At 46.8% G+C, this 26337-nt stretch overlaps 1 protein-coding gene across 3 annotated transcripts in view; it reads left to right on the forward strand.

The window, feature by feature from the left end:
* AUTS2 (activator of transcription and developmental regulator AUTS2) overlaps positions 1-26337 on the forward strand; it is a 757798-nt gene that overhangs the window by 703763 nt on the left and 27698 nt on the right. For all 3 annotated transcript variants that reach the window (XM_033078074.2, XM_033078075.2, XM_033078076.2), the window contains one exon: positions 25709-26213. In XM_033078074.2, coding sequence (XP_032933965.1) covers positions 25709-26213 — 505 coding nt within the window. The remainder of the gene's footprint in view (positions 1-25708; positions 26214-26337) is intronic.

The following is a 26337-nucleotide window of genomic DNA, read 5'->3' on the forward strand; positions in this document are numbered from 1 at the left end:
TGCCCAGAGCAGCTGTGGCTGCCCCTGGATCCCTGGCAGTGCCCAAGGCCAGGATGGACACTGGGGCTGGAGCAGCCTGGGACAGTGGGAGGTGTCTCTGCCATGGCAGGGGTGGGACTGGATGGGCTTTAAGATCCCTTCCACTCCATGATTCCATGGTAAACCTTCAAATCCCATTTTCTCAAATATAAAAATAATTGCAGATTCAAGCATCCCTTGGAGAGCTGCAATTAGTTCTGAGAACAAAAGGCTTTAGAGTTACACGCCGTTACAATCATGTTCTTTAAAAGGTAAACCAAAATTACACAACCTCCTTTTCTCCCTGAGCATCTGCACGAATGCACTTTAAGGTACATATATCTAGGTATGTTTTTAATAATGCTCCCTCATTTGACATGGTGTCTTGCCAGAAATGAAATCATTAATGAACTCCAGAGGGGATTTATGTAGATCCAAAGCTGCTCATTACATCTATTTTTAAGTCTGTTGCTGCACTGAGGGCAAGAGGAATTTGTTGGAACCTGTAGAGTTAAAACTTGTAATTTTGTTTGCTAACACTTGCAGAAGATTACAGCTGTGATCCCAGGCCCTTTGAAGTCAAGGGGAGCAGGGGAATCATTAGCATAGGGATTATCCCTTTTTTTCTAAAGCATATATCCAGAGAAAAGCTCCCTGTGCCCATCTCCTCCCACCTGGGGAATGCACAGACAGGGATGGTGTGTAGGGAGTTCTCCAAGGTGTGGCTGTTCCAGAGGATGGGAGTGTGGTGTGTCTGTGAAGTCTGAGTGCCCATGGAACCCACAAAGTCTGTCACTGGGTAATTTTAAAATAAGTAGTCTAAAATCTTTTTCTTGGAGCCAGAGTTCTGGACGACTCCTTCTGTGCATTTTGACAAATCTCCATCTCAGACACAGTATTCCCCAAAAAAAGGCGTTCTCAGCAGCCTCTGGTGTTAGAATTTTGTCTGGGAGCCTCTCTGCTCTGGGATGATGGATACACAAACATAACTTCTGCAAGCAGCTGGAACAAAGGTGCATCAGGGCCAAATGAGGGGCAGATTTTTGTCAGAAAGAGCCTCTTGTGGCAGCAGGGTAGAGACATGGAAAAGTAACGTGATAGGTGTCTGCAGAAGCCAAGGGGAGTGTGGGGTTGCTGCTGGTGTTGGGTTCCCTGCAGGTATTTAATGGAGTTTGCTGCGACATGTCCCAATTGGAGAGTTGTTCTGGAGCTGACAGACGGTGCTCAAGGCAAATTCTTTTCATTATAAAAGGATTTAATTAATTAGAGCTGACTGTCGGCTGACAGGTTAATTGATAAGGGAAGTGGGCCCCAGAACCTGGAGGTGAGATTATACTGTGACTTTAAATCTTTGCAGTCTCTGGTAAAACTTAGGCTTCCACTGGAGTGTCAGAGAAATCTCACTGGCTGTTTTGCAGGGCACGGTGTCTGAAAAGATTTGCAAGAAAAGCTGCTGTTTCCTAAAATTCAGTTTTCAAGTAAAGATCTGATCTGGCAAATTTATTCTAGGCTAAGGCTCATTGAATTGTTTCAGTGGCAGCTTTGCACATTGCTGTGCTCACATGGTATTGGTTGGGGCTGATGGGGAGCTCACGTGGAACTTCTTTAATTGGTTGAAATAAAACTTAATGCATCTTCTTTTTAACTGCTGAAATAAGTAATCTCTTGCTCCAATAAATGGGAGTTCTGGAACCACTCTTTTCTAATAATTTGCTTTTTTAAATGGAAATGAGCTTGGGAGTGGGTTTAGTGATTGACAGGATGGTAACTGAAAGTAGAATGAGATTGAAAATTGGGAATGAATTTTTCCTGTGAGGGTGCCCAGAGCAGCTGTGGCTGCCCCTGGGTCCCTGGCAGTGCCCAAGGCCAGGCTGGACAGGGCTTGGAGCAGCCTGGAACTGTGGAAGGTGTCCCTGCCCATGACAGGGGATGGGAATAAATGATATTTAAGGTCCCTGCCAACCCAAACCATTCTGGGATGCTGTGAAAGGGCGACACAAGGCTGAGTCCACCCTGGCACCCAACCCTGCTGACAGATCTGGGCTCAGTGAAATTCTTTTCCAAATCCATCTGGTGAGCACAAATGAGAAAAGGGAACATTTCTGGTAGTTATTCTTTGAGCCATGTGGAAGCCATGTTTTATAGGGTAGAGAGATAATAGTGAAAATAATGCAAATATAAGTGATATAGCAGGGTCTGGAAAGATCCAACTGGAAAGCTGTCTTGACCTCTACCAGAGTCCACCAAAGCTGTACAAGGAGGCTGTGGTGGGGAAAAGCCACTCATCCATATTTAATCCTTTCTGTTTTGTCCAGGTTATTCCTTAGATCTGGACATTAACCTTTTAATTTGTGGTGTCCAGAGAATACATAGGCACTGGCAAGGCTGGATGATAATGTGAACATCAGGGGTGTGTTTGGCAAGAGAGGTCAGAGCAGGGTCAGCTCATGGGCAGGAAGGTTCTTGTCACTTGTGCTGCTGTAAAAACCTAAGTATAATTTAAATGTAGTTTTTGGCTGTGTTTCTAAGGAAAATCACTGGTATAAGAAAGGTGTTTCCTGGTAAGCTGAGAGCAGCACATCACTCACCAGATTCAAAGGAAGAAATTCCATCTGTTACAAATGAGGTGATTTACACTGGCTAATAATAACAGTGACTGTTCTATGGGGGTGAGTCCTAAGGATTTGCCATAATGGTTGTTTTCATTGGCACATGAATACCTGGATGTAAGAGCTGAGACACTCCTGTTACAGCCCTTTCCTCTCGGGTAGAATTAGATGCATGGATTGCATATATCTGTATAATCAACCCTGCTAAGATGTCAAAACATCGTGTCAATCCTATCATAAAATCTAAACCCATCTTGTTTTCCTTTCCCTTTTTTCCCCCTGTGCTCCATCTAAAATAAATAACTGAGAAATAACTGAATGAATATAACACATTTCTCCAAAGAAAGAAAAATAATTGCCTCCAGACTTCTAACTTACCTGCCAAATTGCATCCTGATGTGAATTGCAATGGACAAATTATAATCTTTTGAGACAAGGAAGGAGATGATGGAGTCTGTAAGTGACCCTTCCCTGGTAGGCACAATCAGAATTAAACTAAACTTGGCAAGTGATTTGCACTCACATCGGGGAAGAGTTGGTGCCCAGGTCACCCTGCAGAGGCATTAACTGGAGAGTGAATGTGAGGAGAAGAGCTCCAGGGCTGGGCTGGGGCAGGGGCAGCTCCAAGGCTGTCAGGGTTACACATCCATGAGCTCTGTGTTCCACCACTGCAGGGAAAAACCCAATCCAAGCAACCAGAATAAAACAAGGACAGTGAAGAGCATAGGGGAGGAGGAAAGTCCAGCCAGGGACTCTCCTGTTTGTGAGATTCATCCTGCAAAGGCCTTGTACATACAGTGGAGGGGACAAGGGACCATCAGCAAGATGGGGGCATCTGTCCTCAGGAACTTTGGTATTCGGTGGAGGGCTTGGAGCTAGGTGAAGTTCAGTATGTGGCAGAGGGGTGAAATGAGGTTATCTTTAGGGGCCCTTCCAGCCCAAACCATTGTAGGATTCCATGATTCCATGGTTCTGTGCCCCCTGGGTTTAGCTCTGCTCAGACATTGTCACTGTTGGAGGCTGCTGTGGTTCTTTGTGAGTGCAGTGAAGCCTTTTGCTGCCCCAGCCAGTCCTGGGCAGTGTCTTGGTTTAAATCCAGCACTGTGTGTAAATGTGGAGCAATCCAGGTCGTGCCTTGTGTCTGTCACACAGGTACTGGGTGGCTGCCTGTGTTTAGGAGTGGCCATGAGAATGCAGAGGAATCTTGGGCCTTTACAGACACAGAGATTTCTGTGATGTGCTTAAGACCTGGCTGCAGCTTTTATCTGATTTTCAGTGTTGGAGTGACTTCTGTGAGCCTGGGGGCACAGCTGAGGGTTTAACTCCAGGGAGGTCATTATAAAGGGGTGAGGACAGTAATGCAGAATGGTGCAGGGTGTAAAGGTTTATTTTGAACTCCGGAAAATACCAGTGAAGAAACAAATCTTCATTTTCAGATGAGAGAGTGTTTTGTGAAAAATCTTTCCACACACCCCACTCAAATCCCCACTTTGTCTGCACACATGGAGCCTGAACTTGTCTAAAAGAGCCTTTTGCTGTGAAATCTAAGAACAAATACAGCTCAGTAAGAAACTACAGTGCACACTGTATCATCAACTTTTTAAAAACACCCCAACAACTGAGAAGGATTCTGCTGTGAATTCAACACGAGCAGTGGACACAGGAGCTTCAATGAACTTAGTGACTTCAGTAAATACAGGAACTGCAGCAGCTGCAGTGCCTGCTGTGGTTGAGTCCTCCAAGACGCGTGTAAAAACTAAAACGAAAGATTGTCTTCCTTTATTTGAACCTTCTAGATAGTTATTTCACCTATTTAGATACATCTGGATATGCACGCAGTTTTCTGGTCCTTTCAATGCTGTCATTAGGTCTGATTTATTTTTTTAGTGACTTCCTGACTTCTTGTGGAGAAGCCAAACTATCCTTACAGCCTTTAGTAAAACTCAAAAACCCTCTGGTGTTTCACCACTGATTTAATGCTCTTACTGCCTGTGCACATTTGGGTCCATTTAGGTGCATCCTCAGACTGTACAGCCAAAATATTTGCTGTCCAAAGGCTTTAGCTGGGTTTGGATGGGGTCACTAGGTTAGCAGATTCCCCACTGGTTGAATCTGGAAGTCAGAAGCCAAGTGGAGAGTATTGTACCCAGCTCAAGTCACCTAAAAGCTGATCTTGAGCTCTGTAATGTGGTTGGCTGTGTGAATGGTGCTGCCATTGGAGCTCGTGCTGCAAACAGGGATTAAGACTGGAAAAACAGAGGAGGGAGTAAATCCTTCCAGCCCTGGCTATGGGGAGGAGGAGCCACTGCAAAAAGGCCATGTTCCACTGTGGAATGGCTGGATAAAAACAGCATTCCCTGTGTTTGTGGCAGGTTCTAGCATTGGTTTTTGTTAACCTCAGGAAAGTTAAATGTCATTTGGTAACTTGCTCTGGAAGGTGATAGCAGGAACGTAAGTATGAGCTGTAGAGGTTTATTAATAGCATGTAAAGCAATTATTTGTTTGTATGCTTTTCCCTCTCAGGAATTTTTTCTTTTTTGTTTTCTAAATAACACAAGACATCCTTGGCAGCAGAATCCCCACTGTTGTTAATGTCAGATTGTTATCAGATCTGGCAGTGATTATTTTCTAATAATAAGTATTTTTCTCCCTTGCTGCCCATGCAAGAGTGACAGTTTGCTGCAACTCAAGGCAAGATGAAAAAGAAATTCAGCATTTGCCACTTACATCCCTGAAAACAAATTATCTCCTTAGTGCAGATCCTTTTCTATTATTTATCTGCCTTTTAGTTATCTAAGAAATAGATTTCCAAGAAGCAGATGAGAGGCAGGGGTGGAATTCCTCTGCTTTTTAGCTCTTGTCTGGGCTCTGTTCACATTTGGGTTTGACTGATTACTCCCCTCCACTGTCAAGAGAAGAGCTGCTGAAACTCATTTCAGTTGTGGTTGTATTGGTAAGGTTTGTCAAGATTTGTTTATTTAATGAGCCTGACAACAGCTTAGGTCAGTGATCAGTATCTGCTCTGGGATAGGAGCCACTGTGGAAATCTCCTGGTGAGCCAAGTTGCTGTGGTTTTGTGCTGGCTGGGATTCATCCCTGGGGCTGCCCAGCAGACCCAGAAAGGCTAAATCCTCCTCCAGGAAGGCATTGCAGAGGCTCAGAACAGGTCAGTGTTCCTGATCTTCCCCATTTCCCTCTGCTGCTGCAGCAGTGGTGTGTCCTTTGCTTGGTCCCTCAGGGGCTGAGCTGTCCCAGGAGCTGGAGAAAGGATTTTCCTGGAGTCTGCAGCAGCTGTGGGGATCCCAGAGCAGCCCATGGCCCTTTCCCTGCTCCAGCCCATTCCCCAAGCACGTGGCTGTGCAGTGCCCCTGTCCTCTGGGAGCCCCTGGGTGCCACCTCCCTGGAGTGGGATGGAGATGGATGGGGATGGGGATGGGCGTGGGGATGAGCATGGGCATGGGGCCAGCCTGATCCCAGGACAGGAGAGACAGCCTGGGGTGTTCAGCCAGAGGAGACAGGGCACTGCTCAGAGCTCTGCTCCTCTGTTACAGCAACAACACAACAGAAGCAGGGGCTGATGCTCAAACACGAGGCCACCTTTTTCAGAAACGGATTTAGCAGCTGAAAGCACTTTTTTAGCATGAAAGTGGTACTGTGTTAAATATAACCCTTCTGGACTGTTTCTTCCTGGGGATGGTTTTGGAAAAGCACCGTGGTCCTGGATCACTGAACACCCCTTGGTGCTGGGTGTATTAACAACGAGAACATTAATGGAGCACAAGCTGCTGTGAGGTTTTTTTTTGCCTTATCAGTCTTCATTTTAAGATTACTGGCAAGATGCTCTCATCTCCTCTATGTGATATTCTTAGCTGGAAGATTAACTGATGTTCAGTTCCTAAAGTGATTTTAGTCTTATTAGTGAGAACATTTGGGATTGTGTACTTTGTTTTAATTTAGTTGGCTATATTGGAATTTAAAGTCTAGAAGACAATGTGTTCTTCTGTTTTTAAAAAAGTGAAATCCATTTAGTAAGAGTAATTTTATTTTTTTTTAGTGTGGGACAGGAGTTGTTTAGCAAGGAGGAGGCTGTACATGGTAGCCCAGCCCCAACTCCCAGATTTAATGATGCCTGACTGCAAACTGGTGTGGGAAAGGCTGGCATCAAGAATCTCTTGAAAATTAAATTTCAAGAAAACAGCACAAGTGGAGAAAGTATATTTTTCTTAATGTGTTTTTCTTTGCTGTGTTTCTTGTGTATCAGGTATTGCACCAATAATCATTGCACTTATTTGGATTAAATACTCCTCCCTGAATAACTTTTACTTCAATGAGCTGCTCCATTGTCATTCCTGATATCCAAAACTGGAGTTCTGGAATGGATACCCAGGATTATTTTGGAAATAGGAAGATTAAAAGTTTTCTTCACTCTTTCCCAAAAGCCCTTTGACTGTGAGAGTACTGAGATCTCACCCTTGTGTTGCTGCTGCAAACAGTGGTGCTTTTCCTCCCATGTCAGTATTTAATCCACACTCACTCCCATGTGATCTTGGGGCAGCCTTTGGAGCTGTACATTGGGTGGATACTGGAATGGTAAAGGATGAGGATGGGAAGTGTCCTGTCCTCACACTGTGGTGTGTGAGAGGGAATGTTTTGAAAGTAATTTTTCATTTTTTTAATGATTGGACTCAATGGTCATGGAGGTTTTTTCCAACCTGAGTTAATCTGTGATTCTGTGACTTAAAGGTGGTGTGCCAGGAGCTTGGATAAGCACAGAGCTGAGCATTTATTATCCTTAAGAATTTACTGATACTTTTTTTAAGCTGATGTCTCCTAGCTGCAGCAGCTGGTTCAAATCCAGGTGTGGGTATGGTGCCTCTGCAGTTTCAAACAGGTGAATGGAAAAACCCTGCAGAGATTGAGCCACTGATGGTGACACTGATACACATTTTATACCATCTATTCACCACGGCACAGCTACTTCATTTCTTTCTCTTGTGAGCTGATGGTTACTTAAGCAGCTTAAAGTTCGTTCACAGTATTATTGCATATGGTTTTGAAGAGTGATTTTTTGCTGTGAAAACCTGTAAAATGCAGAGATAATGTTACCTTGCCAAGTGTGTGGCCCTGGAAGGAGCTGCTGCTTCAGCTGCCTCATGGTTCCATCTCCTGCATCATTAGCAGAGCTCAACAACAGATCTTGTCTGCTGTTAGAGAGGCCCTTACCAGTACTAAGAGAAGCTGAATTACCATGGAGTGGTAATAAGATGCAGCATTACTGCCTTTCATGATTTTATCAGAAGTCTCATCATCTTTTTTTTGTGGTTATCTTAGATCCTGATGTAATACCATTATGTGAAAGGCATTCCCTTTCATGAGGCTAAAAACTGCAGTGCAAATAAAGAAAGCCCTGAATATACATCCTCTGTTCTTTAAAGCAGGTTCCTAAGAGGGGGCATTGACTTGTGGTGGGTTTTATATTTGAGACTGAAAACACTACATAGTTTTTTCAAGCTGTAAGAGCAGTGAAGAATCTCCTGATTGTGACCTTCCAGTGCCTGAAGGGAGCCTACAGGAAAGATGGAGGGAATTTATTTCCAAGGGCCTGAAGTGACAGAACAAAGGGAAATGGCTTTAAACAGACAGAGAATGGGTTTAGGTTGGATATGAAAAAATTCTTCCCTGTGAGGGTGGCAGGCCCTGGCACAGGGTGCCCAGAGCAGCTGTGGCTGCCCCTGGATCCCTGGCAGTGCCCAAGGCCAGGTTGGAGGGCTTGGAGCAGCCTGGGACAGTGGAAGGTGTCCCTGCCATGGCAGGAGATGGTATAAGATGGTCTTTGAGGTCCCTTCCCACCCAAACCATCTGGGTTTCTGTGATCTCACCTAGGCAGAGATTTACACCTTGTGCATATTTGCCATTAGTTAAGTGGAGTCCTTGTGTCATCCTCTCTGTCCTGTCCATATGTCCCCTGTCTGGGATTGTGCCTGTGTTGCTGCTGTCCCCTCAAGTGGTTTGTTCCTTCTCCCAAGGCCTGGGCACTCCTGGGGTCCCTCCCCAATGTCATGTAGGGGGTGACAGATAGCAGACACTCCATGTCTCTGGCATGAAAACATTTCCAGCCACTGATGGAAATCTCTGTGTGCTGCATATGCTCTGACAGGCTTTAGGAGTATTTCTTGGGTTGTGTGTCAGTGCTTGGTCCTGGAGAGGGAGGGAGGTGGATCTCCCCTGGATCCCAGGCAGAGCAGCAGGATTGCAGTGCTCCCTCCCAGGGCTCAGCAGCCTTCCCTGCCTGGACAGAGACACCCCAAAGTGCAGGGATTGCTCATTCCTCCCCTTTGTCCTCCACAGTGAATATGGATTATCCATTGCAGCAGCTGGTTTGGGAAGAAAGAATGTTGGGATGAAGTAATAAAATCCTGTCTGGGATTGCACCACGTTGGGAGTAAATCCACTGAATAAACATAGTGGAAGATTTTAATATGACTGTTGTGCAGAACCTACTGCACTTTCCCCCTCCACACCCGGAGTGATGCTGCCAGGAACAGCTGCAGCTGCTGCCACTGATGTTCAGTGTGAGCTGTATCTCCTGGTCAATCTGGAGTAACCACACAAATCATTCCCTTGAACATTGTGGTCGCTTTGGCAGCTGAGTTGGCAGTGTTGAGATAAAAGAGCTGCCTGGAGCACCCTGCATGATTGGAGCATCCCTGTGAAATGCTTCCACTTGTTTCAGGGAATCTTAGCAGCCCCTTGCCTTTCAACGACAGCAGTTCTTTTCTTCTTCATGGTTTCTTTAGATAATTTCAAGCTCCAGCAAAACTGGTTCCATCCAATGTCTTCTGGGCAAAGGTGGTTATAAAATTGTGGTGGAACACATTGGCTTGTAACTGTTGGAAAGATTTGACTGCATGGATCTGATCTGGGATGCAGCAAGATCCCAGAAAACACTGCTGTTCCTCATCAAGAGTCTGTGGGCAGGGAGATGACAAACTCAATTACAAAAGCACAATTATCTAGGTGATTCAAAATGAGAAGAAACAGCCCTAAATATCAGGTGAGATCTCCAGGCCACTGACAGCCCCAGCAGCAGCAGAGGAGGTTCTGTGTTAGCACCAGTGAGATGGAGCTACTGGAAGAGTGAACTATCCATGAGCAGCCCCAGCCTCTAAATGCCCTGGGATGATTCAGGGGAGTGACATGTGAACAACTGGACAGGTATTTTAGTTCACTGCACTGACACTGTCCAAATAAATGTAAATATTTGAAGGCTGAATAAAATCTTAGAGCCTGGGATAGAAACCAGAGCTGTTCAGAGCAGCTGCTCAAGGTAAGCTCTAAGGAACAGGCTGTGCTCCTTGGGCTCCATCCCCCAAAGCAGCTGAAGTCAGATCTGTGGATGGCCAGAGGAATGCTCACACATGGGAAAGGGCATAGTGTGAGAACAGGGCTTGGATTGCCTTGGAGGAAATAGTGAGGACATCAGAGTGACCAAGATTAATGCTAGAAATAACTGCTGAAGTAATCTTAGAATGGGTTGCTCAGAGCAGCCATGGCTGCTCCTGGATCCCTGGCAATGCCCAAGGCAAGGTTGGACAGGGTTTGGAGCAGCCTGGGACAGTGGAAGGTGTCCCTGCCCATGGCAGGGGGTGGCACTGGGAGGAATTTAAAGTCCCTTCCAACCCAGCCCACACTGTGATTCTGTGATCTTCTCCCCATCCATAGCTCTATGGCCCAGTCTTGATTTTGCTGTGCTTTGTCTCTGTGGAACACCATAATAACCCTATTTCCAAGCACTTTATTTTTTCCTGAGGTTTTCTTTTGTGCAACAAAGATAGGCTTTTGGTCTGTACTTTGCAGCACCACTTAATGTTGTTTGTTTTTAATCTGTTGTGTGATTAAAATAGATTAATGTTGTAGTAACATAAAAACCCTCAGGGGGTTTTGTTCTCTTTGTAAATATTCTCTAGGATCTCTTCTGTCTTCTAAACTGTGTGTAGGGAGAGTGTTTAATGGGACCTGGGGAGAAAAGAGACGCATCTTAAACTTAATATAAGAATTTAATTTTTAATAAGTTTCATCTGGGGTTAGAGTATTCATATTGGAGTGGAAATTAAAGTGTTTAAATGCTTTGTGTGTCAGCTGTTTGAAAATCTTTAAAGAGACATTCAGGGGAAAATCTTCCTTTCCTTTTTCATCTGATCTTAAAAATAAACAATTAGAGAAGCCAGTACTAGATGTCATGTACTGATATTTCACCAGGTTTTCCAAAAGTTGCTTTGAGCTGTCTTTAGGTGATCCAGAGAGGGTTTGTATGCAGGGAGTGATGTCTCCTGTCCTCCTTCAGCACATCCTGCTGGTCCCCACGATCCATGGATGGATCTCTGCAAGGCTCTGCTGCCCACAGGGACTTGGACAGGAGTCAAGTCCCTGGCAGGGTTTGTGGCTCTGAGGAGCAAAGGAGAGGTGAACCAGTGTGCCACCGTGGGTTTTACCAGGATCGAGCACAGTGCCTGTGGTCTCTGCAGGCTTCTGGGTGAAAAGGGTGAAAAAAAGATCAGTTGGTTCATAAATGTGCTCTGGTCTTTGGCTGGGAGCAACGGCTTTGCTGTTTTATTCAGGCTTAGGGAGACTCTTCCTTTCTGTTGAGTAAGAGCAGCTTTAATCCTGGCAGCCCTGAGAAGAGGTGGAAGCTCGGCTGCAGGAGCTCCCGGAGTGCTTTGGGCTCTGCAGGCCAGAGTCACAGCTGAGAGGGAGCCATCACCTCTGCAGCCAGCACCCTGGGCAGCACCTGCACATGAGGCTGCCCCTCCACCCCTGCCATCACCTCTGCAGCCAGCACCCTGGGCAGCACCTGCACATGAGGCTGCCCCTCCACCCCTGGAACAGGTCACGGTTTGGGATCCATCTCTCCCTCTCAGCCTCCCCTCTGTGCAGCTGTCTCGGGGCTGACACACAGGGCCAGCGTGGGCTGCATTCATTAGCCCTGGACTCCTGTGGCTAAATCACAAACTGAGTTGGCTTCTCTGCAGCTGATAACTTGCATAAGTGTGTCACGAGTCCTTCTTGCGTGGGGGATGCCACACAGCAAATTCCAGCTGCAGCTGCTGGCCCTGCTGCAGGCACATGCCCAGGTCAGGTGTTATTTAATACCTCAGCTTTATCTTGGCATTGTGGGCTCATTTCTGCCCTCAAGGAGAGGAATCAGGATGTCCTCAGGCTCTTTTGTGAGATTAAGAGCTTCCGATGGCATTGTGACAAGGAGGAAATTTGAGGAACACGAGTGTATAACTTGGAGCTAATCTGCTCTTTGTGAAGGAGTAAATTTTCATGCGGGTGGGTTTGTGCCACGATGCCACCAAGGAAGAAACTCTGTGGAGAAGGAGCTCCAGCCTGATGGTGTGTGGAGCCGGGAGGAGGAAGGAAAGAGATTTTGTGTCCAGGAATGAGATGTGGAATGGCCGTAGATGTGCTCTGTCACTAAGGAAGAAGGGAGGGAATGATGGAGTCGTGTGGAGAGGAAGGGGCACACACTGAGCTTTACTGGAGTCACTTATGAGTCCCCAAGGCTGAGCAGTGCCAGCAGAGCCCAGCAGAGCTGGAGGGGGACTGGGGATGAGGGATGGAGGGACAGGACACAGGGAATGGCTTCCCACTGCCAGAGGGCAGGGCTGGATGGGATACTGGGCAGGAATTGTCCCTGTGAGGGTGGCAGGCCTGGCACAGGGTGCCCAGAGCAGCTGTGGCTGTCCCTGGATCTCTGGCAGTGCCCAAGGCCAGGCTGGATAGGGCTGGTAGCAGCCTGGGACAGTGGAAGGTGTCAGGAGTGGAATGGGATGAGTTTTAAGATCCTTTCCAACACAAACCATTCTGGGATTCTGTGATCTCCTCCTGTACTTATTTCCTCGGCCACAGAGTTGAGTGTCTCTTAAACCCTTCTGTTCATCTCTAAACTCACTTTGTATCTAGAGATCATTTTTCAGCCGCGCTTGAAGAAGACTAACTTAACTTAGAGAAAACACTTCATGTATTCATCGTGGCACCACCTCACCCGTCCCGGGGATGAGCTGTTAAACGTTTTCAACAGTTTCCAGTAAAACTGGTGGTAGCTGGTAAATGTTAAACAGGATTTTTTTTCCCCTTCTAGTCAGAAACAAACTTTAGGAAGCTCGAAGTGAATGCTGGAGAGCTTCCAACACAAATGTCAGGCTTGGCATCTCCTGGGAGCAGGAGGGGTTGGATCTCTGCAGACGTGGAGGGTGAGGAGCAAGTGTGGGTCCCAACCTGCAGCCAGAACCATTTGCTTGTGCTGCTCTCCCTCCTTCCCCCAGAATCAATCTGACAGCCTTGCTTGATGATAATTAAAATAAATCCTCCCTCAGGGCCAGTGGCCAGAGCTGTGCATGTATGTACCTGTGCACAGGGGTGCAAATATGTGCACACATGTGTGGGATAAATGTGTGTCTCACACTGGGTTGATGTTTTGAATGGAGCTTACAATAGTTTCTACATGTTAATGGGCCCATGTGATTTTCTGTGTATTTTATATGTATTTATATTGATTTTTAAATATATTTCTATTGATTTTCTGTGTATTCTGTGTATGCTTTGTTTCACTGGAGATCTGTAGTTTCAGCCTTTCTGCATGTTGTGTAAGGATTATATGTGATTTTATGTATCAGTGGTTGTCAGGGCTCCATGGAAAACCAGGTACATGAGCTCAGGACATGAGTATTGAATGCTCATGGCTGTCAGCTTCACAGCAAAGGGAAAAAACCCAACGAGGTACTTCTCAAACATCTCAAACACAACAGGGAATAGTGGAAGGAAATAAATTATTATATCTTACATTAACTTACTCAGATGCTTTCTTTGAACCACAGTGAGGAGTTTTGGCATTCTGCCAAGCTTGAATTTGACCCTTTTTTTAATCCTTATTATTATTCTCATGAAACAAATGCAGAGAGGCCTTAAGCAAGAGCTGATTCTTGTTTTACATCAGCCCCTGCCCTGGAAAGCTCATCATCTAAATCCTGGAAAGGAAACAGGGCCAAGCACTGACCTAACTGCATCTTGAGGGAGCTGGAGCAGAACTTTAATCTTCTAGTCTAGTGCACTGTCCCTGAATCACGGTGATTTTCCATAGTTCACATCATTTTCTCTATATATTTGAAGATGTTGCAAGATGAGTTTGCTCAATACATCCTCGAGGGTTATTGCTAAAAGCTCCTCGTAGCCTCGCAAGAAGGATGTGCTTGGGCATATCTATTACCTATTAAACCTGGCGAAATAATGGAGCTTTCTCATGTCATAACAAATCACACCCGTGCCAAAATAGCTGCAAACATTCTCTAAGAGTTAATGAGCTCTTGCTGGTTCGCAGTGGTCCAAACAAGTTGTTACTGTGGCTGTTAGAGAGTGCAGAATTATATTATTGAAACAGTCTCATAAAAAGACGAGATGGGGTGTCAGGGAAGCCAATCCCACACTGCAGGGAGCTGTGTGGGGCACACAAAGGCATTTTTCCCATGGTAATGCAGTTTATAGATGTGTAAACTTCTGTAATTCTGGTGTGATTAAACAGAAGCTGTAAGAGAGGACAAAATTGAGAGAGGGAAATATTTCGTATTTCCGTGATGCATAAAGCAGCCTGTATCCCAGAGTGAAGCAGAAGAGGGAATTTGGGGAGCTGAAGTCAACTCTGACTTTCAAGAGCTTCTTTCAGAGAAGCTTACACACACCATCATAAAAATGTCAGTGTGAAATATCCGAGCAAGAGCAAATTGAACAATCTGATGATTCTAGTGCCTTCATCTGGAGTCTCATGCCTGCAAGGGTGTGCAAAAGTCAATAACTGGAATTGGAGGTTATTGATTATTTCACTGGGCTGCTGTTGAAGCATCATATGTGCTTGATTTGGTCTTCAAGCACCCGGTAAACGCTTGGGTTTAGTTTTACCTCCCTTTGTGAAAATAATTGAAAATACTATAAAGCTGAAAGTGTCTGGAGTTTTTTTTCCCAATTTTAAAGTATTTTTCTTAAACTTAAATAAATGTTATTTGTCAAGGTTCCCCTCACTCCAAGGTGGTTATTTCATGCCACAAGTGGAGGCTGTTCATAATTTATGAGGAATTGAACTTTCTGTTGGACACTGCCACCTGCAGCCCCATGGATTTTAGGATGTTTGGATTAGATCTGTCTCCTCCTGCCTCTGCTTCTTGGAAACCAAAACAGTTATGGAAATGGCCTTTTTTCTTTTACTTTGTAAGCTGAGAGTACAGTAATTTCACAATTGTAAGTCACACCTGATTATAAGCCGCACTTCCGGGTTCAGACCAAAATTTTCGTCAAAATGGTGTGGGCTTATAATCGTGAATTTACTGTAGGTGGGATATTGGGCAGGAATTTCACCCTGTGAGGCTGGGCAGGCCCTGGCACAGGGTGCCCAGAGCAGCTGTGGCTGCCTCTGGATCCCTGGTAGTGCCCAAGGCCAGGTTGGACTTTGGGGCTTGGAGCAGCCTGGGACAGTGAAAGATGTCCCTGCCATGGCAGGGGTGGAATGGAATGGAATGGAATGGAATGGAATGGAATGGAATGGAATGGAATGGAATGGAATGGAATGGGCTTTAAGGTCCCTTGCCACCCAAACCATTCCATGGTTCTGTGACCCAGAGCGCTGTAGCCCTGGACTGAGCACTGAGAGGAGTCGGGCAGCCCCTGGGGCTGTGGGAGGACAGAAGCAGCTCCCTTTGCCCCAGCTCTGCAAACACCCTGCTCTGCCCCGGATGAGCCCTGGGAGCTCAGCACAAGCTGTAATGCTCCAGTGGAGGGATGTGTGCCCTGATAAAAGGTCTTGGAGAGACTCAATAGAGAGAGGAAAAATAAAATAAAATGTGAGGTTTTCTGTTGTTGAGGTAAAAATGAAAGTTGAGCAATAAAATCTCCTTTCTTGACAGGTCACCTGTGCTGGGTGGGAGAGGTTGGGGTACTGGACAGCTCTGTAGAGCACCAAACCAGAGAAGAAGCTGTGGAATGGCTGTGGGATTTTCTTCTCTCTCCACCACTCATCCAGACAAAGTGGGAATTCCTAGTGTGCAATTTTGCAGCATTCAGGCTGCTCATTCCTTGCTGGAAAGGCTGAGGGAGCTGGGGCTGTCCAGCCTGGAGAGGAGCCCCAGCTGAGAGGGACCCTCAGCCCTGGGTGTCCCTGTGTGCAGGGAGGGGCAGAGCAGGGCCCAGGCTCTGCTCCAGGGCCCAGCAGTGGCACCAGAGGAACGGGCAGGGACTGAGCCCAGCAATTGCCCCTGCACAGGAGGCAGAACTTCTGCCCTGGGCAGTGCCCAGCCCTGAACAGGCTGCCCAGGGAGGGGCTGGAGTGTCCCTCAGCAGGGATATTCCAGAGCCACATGGATACAATCCTGCCCAGGGAGGGGCTGGAGTGTCCCTCAGCAGGGATATTCCAGAGCCCTGTGGATGCAGTCCTGCTGGATGGCCCTGCCTGAGCTGGGACCCGACATCCCTCTGTGCCTGACCCAGCCTGAGGCTCTGGCATACAGCTGGCACCATGTGCTGTCCTGGCCTGGGTAGAGTGGTCAGCACCACTCCCAGCTGCAGGACACTCAGTGTCCCAGTGTGACTGCAGGGAGGTTTGGTAGCACCTTTGATGCCCTGACTGGCAGATCCTGAGCACGTCCATCCCCAAGCGCCGCAGCCCCGGCAGCGCTGCTGCACCAGCTGGTGCCTGTAAGCCCAGGTGTCTGTGTCACATTCTTCCCCAAATCAAATCATCAGCTGCTGCCTAATCAGGAGGTGACTCCCTTCACATACAGTTAAATATGTGCATAACTCCAGGGAGGCTCTGATACTGAGCCTTGGTGGTGGTTTAGGACCTGCAGTGGGTGCTGGTCTGCAGGGTGAGGGGCAGGAGCAGCTTTCCAGGCATTTCTTCCAGCAGCAGGACAATTGGTAGCAAGCTTTGCCAGGTCAGGCAAAGGGTGCTTTTAGAAAAAGGGGAGTGAAGAGGGAAGAGGTTACTTTGAAATTCCAGCTGTTTCCCCAGACCAGCTTATAAAACAGCCTCATGTCAGGGAATGGCAGGGCCAAGTGCTGGGGCCTCAAGCATTGGTCCACAGCACCACTGTTCAACAGTTTTTAAATTTTTGATGTAAAAGAAATTTTATGAAGTTAACTTGAAATATCCTGGCAAAGTGTAGGAATAAGGAGATGGGTTCTCATCTCCCTGTCACACACATTCTAAGGAAGGTTAAGGTTGGATATTTGGAAAAAGTTTCTTCACTGAAAGAGTGGTTAAACACTGGCAGAGGCTGCCCAGGGCAGTGATGGAATCCCCATCCCTGAAAGGGTTCAAAAAACAAAAGGATGTAGCACTTTGTGGTGTGGTTTAGTGTGCATGGGGGTCAAAGGTTGATCATCTCTGGAGGTCTTTTCCAACTTTAATGGTTCAGCGATTCTATAAAAGGAAGAAAAGAAAATTGTAAGTTGAGTTGTAGGGCTCCCTGGTGGAAGGTAATGTTAAGGTAAAGAGCTTAGCAGGGTTCAGAGGATTATTAGATGTTTACAGAAATAATAAAAGAGTTATCACAGTTCTGCCAGGTGGGATATCAGTTTGCCAGAAAAAGCTCTCAATGTTCCTTATATGAACCAGCCTCGTGCTGGGAGGGCTTGGAGAGGTTTCCTTGTGTGTGGATTGTGGCTGAGTGAGAGGCTCCTGCTGTCTCACTGTGTCTGCAGCTGGCAGGAGTGAGGACCAAATCCCAGATGGAATGGACCACTGATGTTCTGCACCGCTTGTGAGCCCTGATTTCTGCTCAGATGTGCTGGGTTTTGCTGTACAAATTGTTTATCTCTATAAAGAGCCTTTGCTCTCAGTGCTGGGACACAGCTGCTGCCAGCGTAGGGCTGGCCAGGGTGAGCACCCCAATTCCTTCCCAGTGCTGAGGGTGAGTGGGGCCCTGGGGCCAGGCAGGGATGAGCCACACACCCCAAATATCCCGACTGACAGCTGAGCAAACTTCAGAGCTCGCAACCGTGGGTGATGATATTGGGTCTGAGGATTAGCACAGCAGGTAGCTGTACTGGCACAGGGCAGGGTTTGGGCCGAGGGATAAGTACACATTCTTTTATTATTGCAGCTAATGGGAATCTGCCAGGCTTTGAGGCACAGAAAGGCTCACTGGCCACCTGTGAGCTAATCATAAAGATTTGCCTCATTGTGTACTTCAGCTCACTTGGAGCCCGTAATCTAATTTCCAAACAGAGATGAGAAGAGAGAACAATTCATTTTCTGCTTTACATGGCTGTGCTGGTAAACTTTTAATCCTTTTAGAATTACAGCTCCCTGTCACATGGAGGCAACACCACACAGTCCTGAACGTGAGGCTGGAGGCTTTCGATTCACCATTGCTGGATAATAATTAGCCTCAGCAGCAAGGCACAACATGAATCAAAATTAAAGTGAGGAGCACGGGACATTTTTCAAATGCTATTATGAATCATACACAGGCTAATGATTCCAGTTAGGAGAGAAAATCCTCAAGCTTGGGCTGTCCTCAGCCTCAGATATCATGTCCCAGTGTTGGTGTCCTCTCTGCAGGTGGGACACTGCTGTGCCAGTCCTCTGTCCTGCCAGCTCATTAACCACATCCCAGGGACAGTGTGGGGCACATCTGACTAATCTTCATTGCTTGCCATTTATTATGGATATTCAGATTACGAGTGAGGCTCTGGGCTGAGCTCAGCCTGAGGTGCTGTGTGTGCTGTGAGCCCGGTGTTCATTCCTGCTGGTGTGTTCAGGATGTGCTCAGCCTCTCAGACAGCTTCTCCTTCATAACAAAAGCACCCTGACCTGCTGCTCTGCTATTTTTGGTATGGACAGGTCAGTTGGTGTGTCCTGAAGGTGAGCACTGCTCGTGGTGATGTGCAAAGGCACTTTGACAGGGTCTTTTCAGTGATCTGGGTGGGCAGGGCACAGATGATCCATGATCTGGGGTGAAAAACTTTAGCTGGAGCTTCCTTGAAGACAACATGTGCCTCAGGAGTGAAGACTGCCTCACAAGGACTGTCACGCTGACTTTGCTTGAATTTTGCTTTCAGGTGCCAAGAAATTCCGACAATTTGCAAAGAGCTGGGTGTTACTGGACATGTAAAATTAACACATTTCACTTTGTTGACCAGAAACAATGAAATCTCATTTCTGCACTTGTTGCTACAATCCAGAGTAGAAGAATCCTTGCTGTTGGAGCAGACAGTTGGATAAGCCCTGGCACAGCTGCCCAGGACAGTGGTGGAGTCACCACCCCTGGAGAGAGTTAAAAGATGTGCAGATCTGGCGTGTGGGGACATGGGTTAGTGGTGGCCTTGGCAGTGCTGGACTCAATGATCTTAGAGAGCTTTTCCAACTCTAATGACTCTGTAATTCTCTAATATCCATCTTTTTATCTGCAGTATTGGAAATACAAGGAAAATAGTCCCAAGCATGAGAACAGTAAAGTCACCCCAATGGGGGAGCTGGGATGTGGAAGCTCAGCAATGTTTCCTTATGGACACCAATGAACTGAAATAGTTGTAATTAAAAATGGGAATTCTCACGGTTGTGCCGAGCTTCATCTTAGTGTCAGCAAGTGTTTTTAAGCTCTCTGCTTATATTGGCATCATGCCTTTAAAATCAGAAATTCTTTGTCTGTAAAGAATGAATTCACAAAGGAGCCAGGGCTGTGTGGCTGGTGACCTGGAGGTGTGACACCTCTCAGGGGGAATAGATATGTTATTTTGCTGTATAAACATATCACACACATCTTTGTGGTCCTCAGTATATTAAACTGAGCTGTCAGGTTACATTCGATCAGTGTTCATAGGGTTATACCTTTCAAGCTGCTTTTGAAAGCTGGTTTTGTTCAAGCTCATTCAAGTAATCCTGTCACACACAAGTGGAATGAGCAGATGTCATGGGCATTTCAGGGAATATTGTGGATCTGTAGCCAAGGCAAATCAATAGTAAGGAAGGGGGGCCATGGATAAACTCAAGATATTTTCCTCCCCTTGTCTTCTGATGGGGTTAACACTGTGCTGAGGTGATGTTCTTGTTGATAATTGGAGAAAATTATCCAGGCTTGCTGTGTTTTCTGGTTTTAATTGATTATTGTCTTGTACTGTCACCTCATTTACTCTGGGCACGTTTGAAATGCTGGAAGTGTCCAAGGCCAGGCTGGATGGGGTTGGAGCAGCCTGGGACAGTGGAAGGTGTCCCTGCCCAGGGCAGGGGTGGGACTGGATGAGCTTTAAAGCCCTCCCAACCCAACCCATTCTGGGATTCTGTAACTCATGAGATTTAGGTGCATAGCAAGGCCCTGGTTTTTGCCACAATTCCAGAGAATCCTGGCAGAAACTCTCAGGTGTTTGGGTCTAAGGCAGTCTTTGGGCAGAGATCAGGAGCAGAGCTCATGGCTGGGCAGGTGGGACTTGTACCCTGACTCCAGGGTTTGTGCACCAGTTTGGGAAGAGCCTTGTGCTGGTGCCAGAGGGTGGGAAGCACAGCCTGGCCTCACAGGGGCTTTCTGTGTTTCTGTGCATCTGGGTGTGTTTTAGAAGGATTATCATGGCAAGACCTAGATGTCTTTGATTAAAATGCAGAATTGAAACAGGAAGGTGAAACTCTTTGATCACAAACCCATTATTAGTAAAGAATATTCCCCAGTGACTTTGTCAGCATCACTTCCCACCTGGGAAGTTTTCCAGTCCATTTGGGAGCCCCTTTGGTCATCCCTCAGGACCTGGCTGTGGAATACTTTGGGGCTGTGTAGTTAATGATGTCAGTTATTGATTTCCAGTTGGATGGGTTAAGAAGTCAAAAGATTTTATTGGAAATAAAACCTTTGTCTGTGTGTGTTGAAGCAGGATTGAGTTCTTGAAGGGTCTGTGAGGGTGTTAACCTGTCTGCAGCTCCTCCTGCTTACTAAAGTGCCACGATTCCAGACAGACAGGGGTGTTTGGATATTCCCTTCTTCACTTCCCTCTAGAAAGCTTTACCCCATTCCTTTGCACTAAATCAAGATGTTCTTTTTTTAAAAAAATAGATAATTTCTGTCAAATGTTCCCAGTGTACAGCTGTAGGAGTTACATTTATGGAGTATGTTCTGTTTAACAGCTGGATGGAATAAATGGTTTCATGTGCAGTATTGGAGAACTCTGCACTCTCAAATCAAGGCCAGAAGCAGATCAATGACTAAAGAATTGTCAACATCTTGTGCAATCCCACTAAGTGCTTCTTTTCATTGATCTGCAACTTCATTGTTGACAATTAAATTCCTTTCAGTGCAGAGGATAAACATTTTTAAGGAGGTAGCAAAATCTTTTGTCCTGAATGATTTTCTTCTCTGTTTTATAATTAAGTACAAAGTGTGTCACCAGCCTTGCTGTTCACTTGTGCTAAATACCTGCTCACTGTGGAGTAATTGCTATCAGCATATGACAGAGCTGCAAGGAACTGTGCTTTCAAAGGCATGTTCTTCATTTGCATAATCAAATGCTTTGTTAGTGTCCTTGAAAATTAGGATGAAAGATGACTGTGTGCTAAAAATGAGAAATTGTTTTTAGCAAATTATGTGTATCCAGTACAACAGCTGAGCTGCTCTGGGGGCCTGTTTGATGCGTGTTGGCTGCTGCACCCACAGCTCCTCCCTCCTGGCAGAACAGCTCCTGGCACCTGCCTCTCCCTATCCACATATTGCACTGACCAATGTCTGATCAATATGAAATGGACAATCTGGTCTGCAATCTGATAGATTATTTCAGGCTTTGTAAAGTGCTTATAAAGAGCTGGTGGTCTGTGGGGTAGATCTGTCCTGCATTCCATGGCTCCAGAGATGTCCTGGGGGTTTGGATTGCTTGTGACACTTTGTACCAACTCCTCACTTATCCATGGTAAAGCTGGAGAAAATTATTTTGAAAGATCTGGGGTTTTGTCTTGCATTAAGAAGTTTGGAGAAAATTTCAATTAGGCAGATACAGTATTATCAAGAGTTCAACTTAACAAAACAGTGAAAGAAAATTAATACTATTTTTAAATTAAATGATGCTATAAAATATTTTTTTGGTAGCCTGAATGCTCAGTCCCAAAGATAAAGCTGCAGAACACTGAAAACTCCTATAATTTTCCCCCTTGTGCAGTAAGAACTTTGAACTTAATCCTAAACTTTCCTCTCAAGAAAGTAGAATATATAGTGCTAGTTCTGAGTTGATCTCTGAAGTTCCTGAGGCCAGGAGTGGAGAGGCTGAATCCAAATGCAGGCAGAAGGAGGAGTGAAGCCTTGTTTCTGGATGTCACTCCAGACCTGACTGTCTTTATACTTGGATGTGGAGAAGTTGGATGAGGTTATGTTTAGAAAAAAAGTTCTCTAAGTTTTGCCGCTGTAAGTTGGACATGGTCCTGCAGGGATGTTGTGTAAGAGAATTTCAGTTCCCAAGGTCAGGGACGCCCAGGACATTCAGGATGGCCAGGCTGGGGGTGGCCATGGCACACCCTGGGCTGGCTCTTGGCACTTCCTTGCTGCTCTTTGGTGCTCCCAGCCGTGCTGAACCCACCTGCAAACATCTTGGCCAGACACAATCAGAAGGTTCTGCATTGATGATTCTCTGGGAATGTCACATCTGGCAAATTACAACAGGGTCTTTTTGTCAGTGGAGAACAGCTGAGCTGTTCCTGTGGCTGTGATGTTTCCTACTGGCCACCCCAAGCCAGCCTTTAACTCTTTGGGACCACCCAGATGGGACAAAGGAACCAAAACACAGTTTAGATCAAATTTTAGTGGTTTGCACTTTAGGAAGAGAGACAGTGATGGAAAGCTGCATATTGCCTGTATTTATTACACAAGTCCATCTCTCCAGAGGGAAGTGTTTGCTGGCTGTCCCAGGTGCAGAATCTCTCTGGGTCACCTGAGTCACCTGGGTTATCCACAGGTCTCTCCAGGGTGGCCTTGGCTGCTCCCTGGTGTGATGGAGCCTGGCAGTGATAGTCACATACATCAGGGTCATGTGGAGGGGACAGGAGCTCTGTGTCTTGAGTTTGTGTGTTTGAGTGAAAAACAGAGGAATTTAAGATTTAAGGCACATCAAAGGCACAGGAATGGAAGATAGTGAAAGCTGCATTTCCTGTGTGGGAAATGCAAATGTTCCTCAGTTCTCAGCATCAAATTGTGGCTTTATTCCTTTTTCAGTGGAAAACTGGCTATTGGTGGAAAAAGGGGAGCCTGTGTCTGCATGGAAGTTACATCAGAGTCACTGTTCTTCTGAATCCCAGTGCAGTAATTCCACTTTATCCAAAGCAGAGTGTGGAGACAGCCAGCAAATAAAGTTAGTTTAGTGCTTGCTTAGCTGTTGGGTGGAGATGAATTCCTTTGGTGATAAACAATCTCAGAAAGTTGGGTTGTCTGTGTCATAGTGACATTAAGGGATTTTTTTCCCCAGAGTTCTTCCACTGAGCCAATCAGGGTAGGAAAAGAGCAATCCTGTCTGTGTGACCTTGAAGTGCTTTTGATGAAGACTGCAGCCCCTCCTAATGAAACCTGTGATTGGTGATGTTTATCACTGAGGGGGGATTTCACCTCCCTAAATAGATACAGTGGGCTGGAGAACTGGTTCTGATTTATACATCATTGTTATCAGCAGACAGGACTGTGTGTGCTGGGCTGGAGCACAGTGTGGGTGCACTGATGTCACACAGGGGAGGCAGAACCCATGGGCATGGCTGGTGGGAGACTGGGAATAACATCTGTGTTACTGCAGGGAGCATCTTCCAAGTGCAGACTCACAGGGATGGTACTGGGGGGCTGTGCAATGGGGATGTGAGCAGCAGCAGGAAACACCCAGGAGACAGTGGCATTCCCAGTCCTTTTCTCCTGGGGAAGAGGAGCAGATCCCCAGCACTGAGCTGTGCTGCGTAAATGTGACACACGAGAGAGGCTAAAGATACCAAAGGAAAGGATGGAACGAATGCACTGAGTGCAAGGTGTAGATTTGGAACTTCTGCAGGATTTCCAGACCACCTGCTAGAGCCTTGTAGTAGGGCATTGCCTGAGTCCTCAAAGCCATTGTGTAAAAAAACCTGAGGAACTCAAAAACTTGTAACTCCTGCACCCATAAGGACTGGGAACATAGATCCACCTGTTCCTGAACAAATTGTTGCTCACTTCTCTCCTCCTTGGGGACTTGCCTTAAACATGTGTGGATCACACTCTAACTTCTAATAATGTTTGATCAAAGAGGATTGATCCAAAAAGTTAAATGCAAGCAAAGTTTCCTTTACCTAGAACATGCAGTTTATTGCAGTGAGATAGATCTTGGGCATATGGCAGAGTAATGGTTTTATTCCCCTGGAGTCCTTCTCTTGCCTCCATAACCATCCAATCCAAGTTGGTGGAGGAGCCTCCGTGCCTGTTACAGATATTTCAGGAGTGATTAAAGAAAGTCCTCATCAAATAAGCCTGTTTACCTTTTCCCCCTCTTTCTACCTTCTTTCTTCTCTTTACCTCTCCCTGGCCTCCCTTTATCCTCTTTTCTCTCATCTCCTCTCTACAAACGATGAAAATCCTCTACTTTACCAGGCTGTTCATCCTTGCACTGGGCCTGTAAAACACCTAGTGAGTGGGTACCCGGTGTGGTTTATTTTTGATCTGTTAATGAAATTAAACCCAAATGATGCCATGTTTGTGGTTGCCAGGCTGCCTCCAGGGATGTGATGTTTGGCAAACCTGTGCTCAGGCTATGGGCTGGTAGAGTTCACTCCCCATCCTTTGAAATTCACTCCTTTACTTTGGGGTTTGCACAAAGGAGGTAATTTTCTCTGAATGGGTATTGTTTCATTATGCATTTAGTCATTTTACCTCTTAAAACTGGCAGAAGGAGGTGTAGTTTTCTTGTCTTAGGGTTATTTAGAACACTGGACACTTTTTAAATTCTAAGCTTGTCCCAAGCCCCTTCAAACCTCAATGTTTCCCTTGGGCTGTATTTCTGTAGTTGCTGAAAGTATAAGTCCAGCTGTTCCAAACTGTTGTGCAGTATGGCCCTAAATGGGTTCCTGATCCCACCTGCAAGGCAGCATCTTTCCCAGTCTTTGGTCAGCAACATTCTCCTGGATTTGTTCTAAGGGATGCCATGGATCAGATCCACACTGGCAGGTTTGGGGAGCGGTTCCAAAGGGAAATTGTGGAGCTCCAGTGAGCAAAACCCCAATGTACAGATGTTAAAATTATAATTATATTCATTGTCACTAAAGAGTTGGGAAGTAGAAGTAAGTCACTCCATGATAAGGCAAACCAAAAAAAACCAGGGTGGCTGCTAATGTGTGTTTTAAAGTTCAGATTTTGTGTCATGGAGAAGAGTCTGGGGCTGAGGGAGCTGGGAAAGGGGCTCAGCCTGGAGAAAAGGAGGCTCAGGGGGGACCTTGTGGCTCTGCACAAGTCCCTGACAGGAGGGGACAGCCGGGGGGGTCGGGCTCTGCTCCCAGGGAACAGGGACAGGAGGAGAGGGAACGGCCTCAGGCTGGGCCAGGGGAGGTTCAGGGTGGACATCAGCAGGAATTTCCCCATGGAAAGGGTGCTCAGGCCCTGGCACAGTTGCCCAGGGCAGTGGCGCAGTCAACAACCCTGGAAGTGTTCAAGAAAACATGTGGATGTGGTGCTTGAGGACGTGATTTAGTGGTGAACATGGTGAGGCATTGAACTTGGTGGTCTTAAAGACCTTTTCCAACCTTAACCATTCTGTGAGAAGCTCAGAGCTCACTCAGTGGTGTTGGCTCGCTCAGTGGGTCAGTGCTGAGCTTGTTCCCTCAGTGAGGGAGTGATGAGTAACAATGGAGAACAGGAGCTCTGAACAGGGCCTGTCCTCTCTGCCACCTGTTTTATTTTGAGGAGAGTTACTGGGGCAGATGGATTTGATTCAGTTTCACATTTGCCTGCATGGTTCTTGATGGAAACAAAATGGAGCTATGGAGTGCAAGTGGCCCAGCAGTGGCTTTGGGTCGGCCTGTCTGCCTCACCTTTAACCATTTTCTGTCTCTGTTGTTGTTGCAGATAAAGAGTTGGGAGTTGGCGCTCTTGCTGACAATGACAACCCTGGTGCTAGGGGCCCAGCTGTCCCCAAAATATCAGGACTAGAAAGGAGCCAAGAGAAGAGCCAGGACAGCAGCAAAGACCCAATACTTGAGCCTGTGGTGCCTAAAGACCCCCATCCTCAGGTGACGCCGCCGCCGCTGGAGCCGCCGCCCGAGGGCCGCTGCCCCAGCCCCGCGCTCGCCCCGCGCCCGGAGGCCGCGGCCCCGCCTGCCCCAGCTGGGCCAGTGCCCCCGGCCCCCGAGGAGCCCGGCCGCCCTCCCGCCAGCCAGCCCTGTGGCCAGCCCTGCAGTCAGCCCTGCGGTCAGCCCTGCGGCCAGCCCCCGGCCGGCCAGCACCCGCCGCGGCCACAGTCGCCGCTGCCCCCGGCACACCCGGCCCTGCCCGCGGTGCAGCCCCATCCCCAGAGCCTCTCGCAGCCACTCTCTGCCTACAACAGCAGCAGCTTGAGCCTCAACAGCTTAAGGTAAGTGCATGGAGAGGGGTCTGGGTCTGAGCCTGGAGGGGAATTGGATAAAGATTTAGGTGAAGATTTGGATAAAGCCCATCCCATCCCTGGGAAATAAAGGGCACTTGGTGCATTTAACCTT

This window comes from Catharus ustulatus, chromosome 22 (assembly GCF_009819885.2).
Source record: "Catharus ustulatus isolate bCatUst1 chromosome 22, bCatUst1.pri.v2, whole genome shotgun sequence".
In the NCBI taxonomy this organism is placed as follows: Eukaryota; Metazoa; Chordata; class Aves; order Passeriformes; family Turdidae; genus Catharus; species Catharus ustulatus.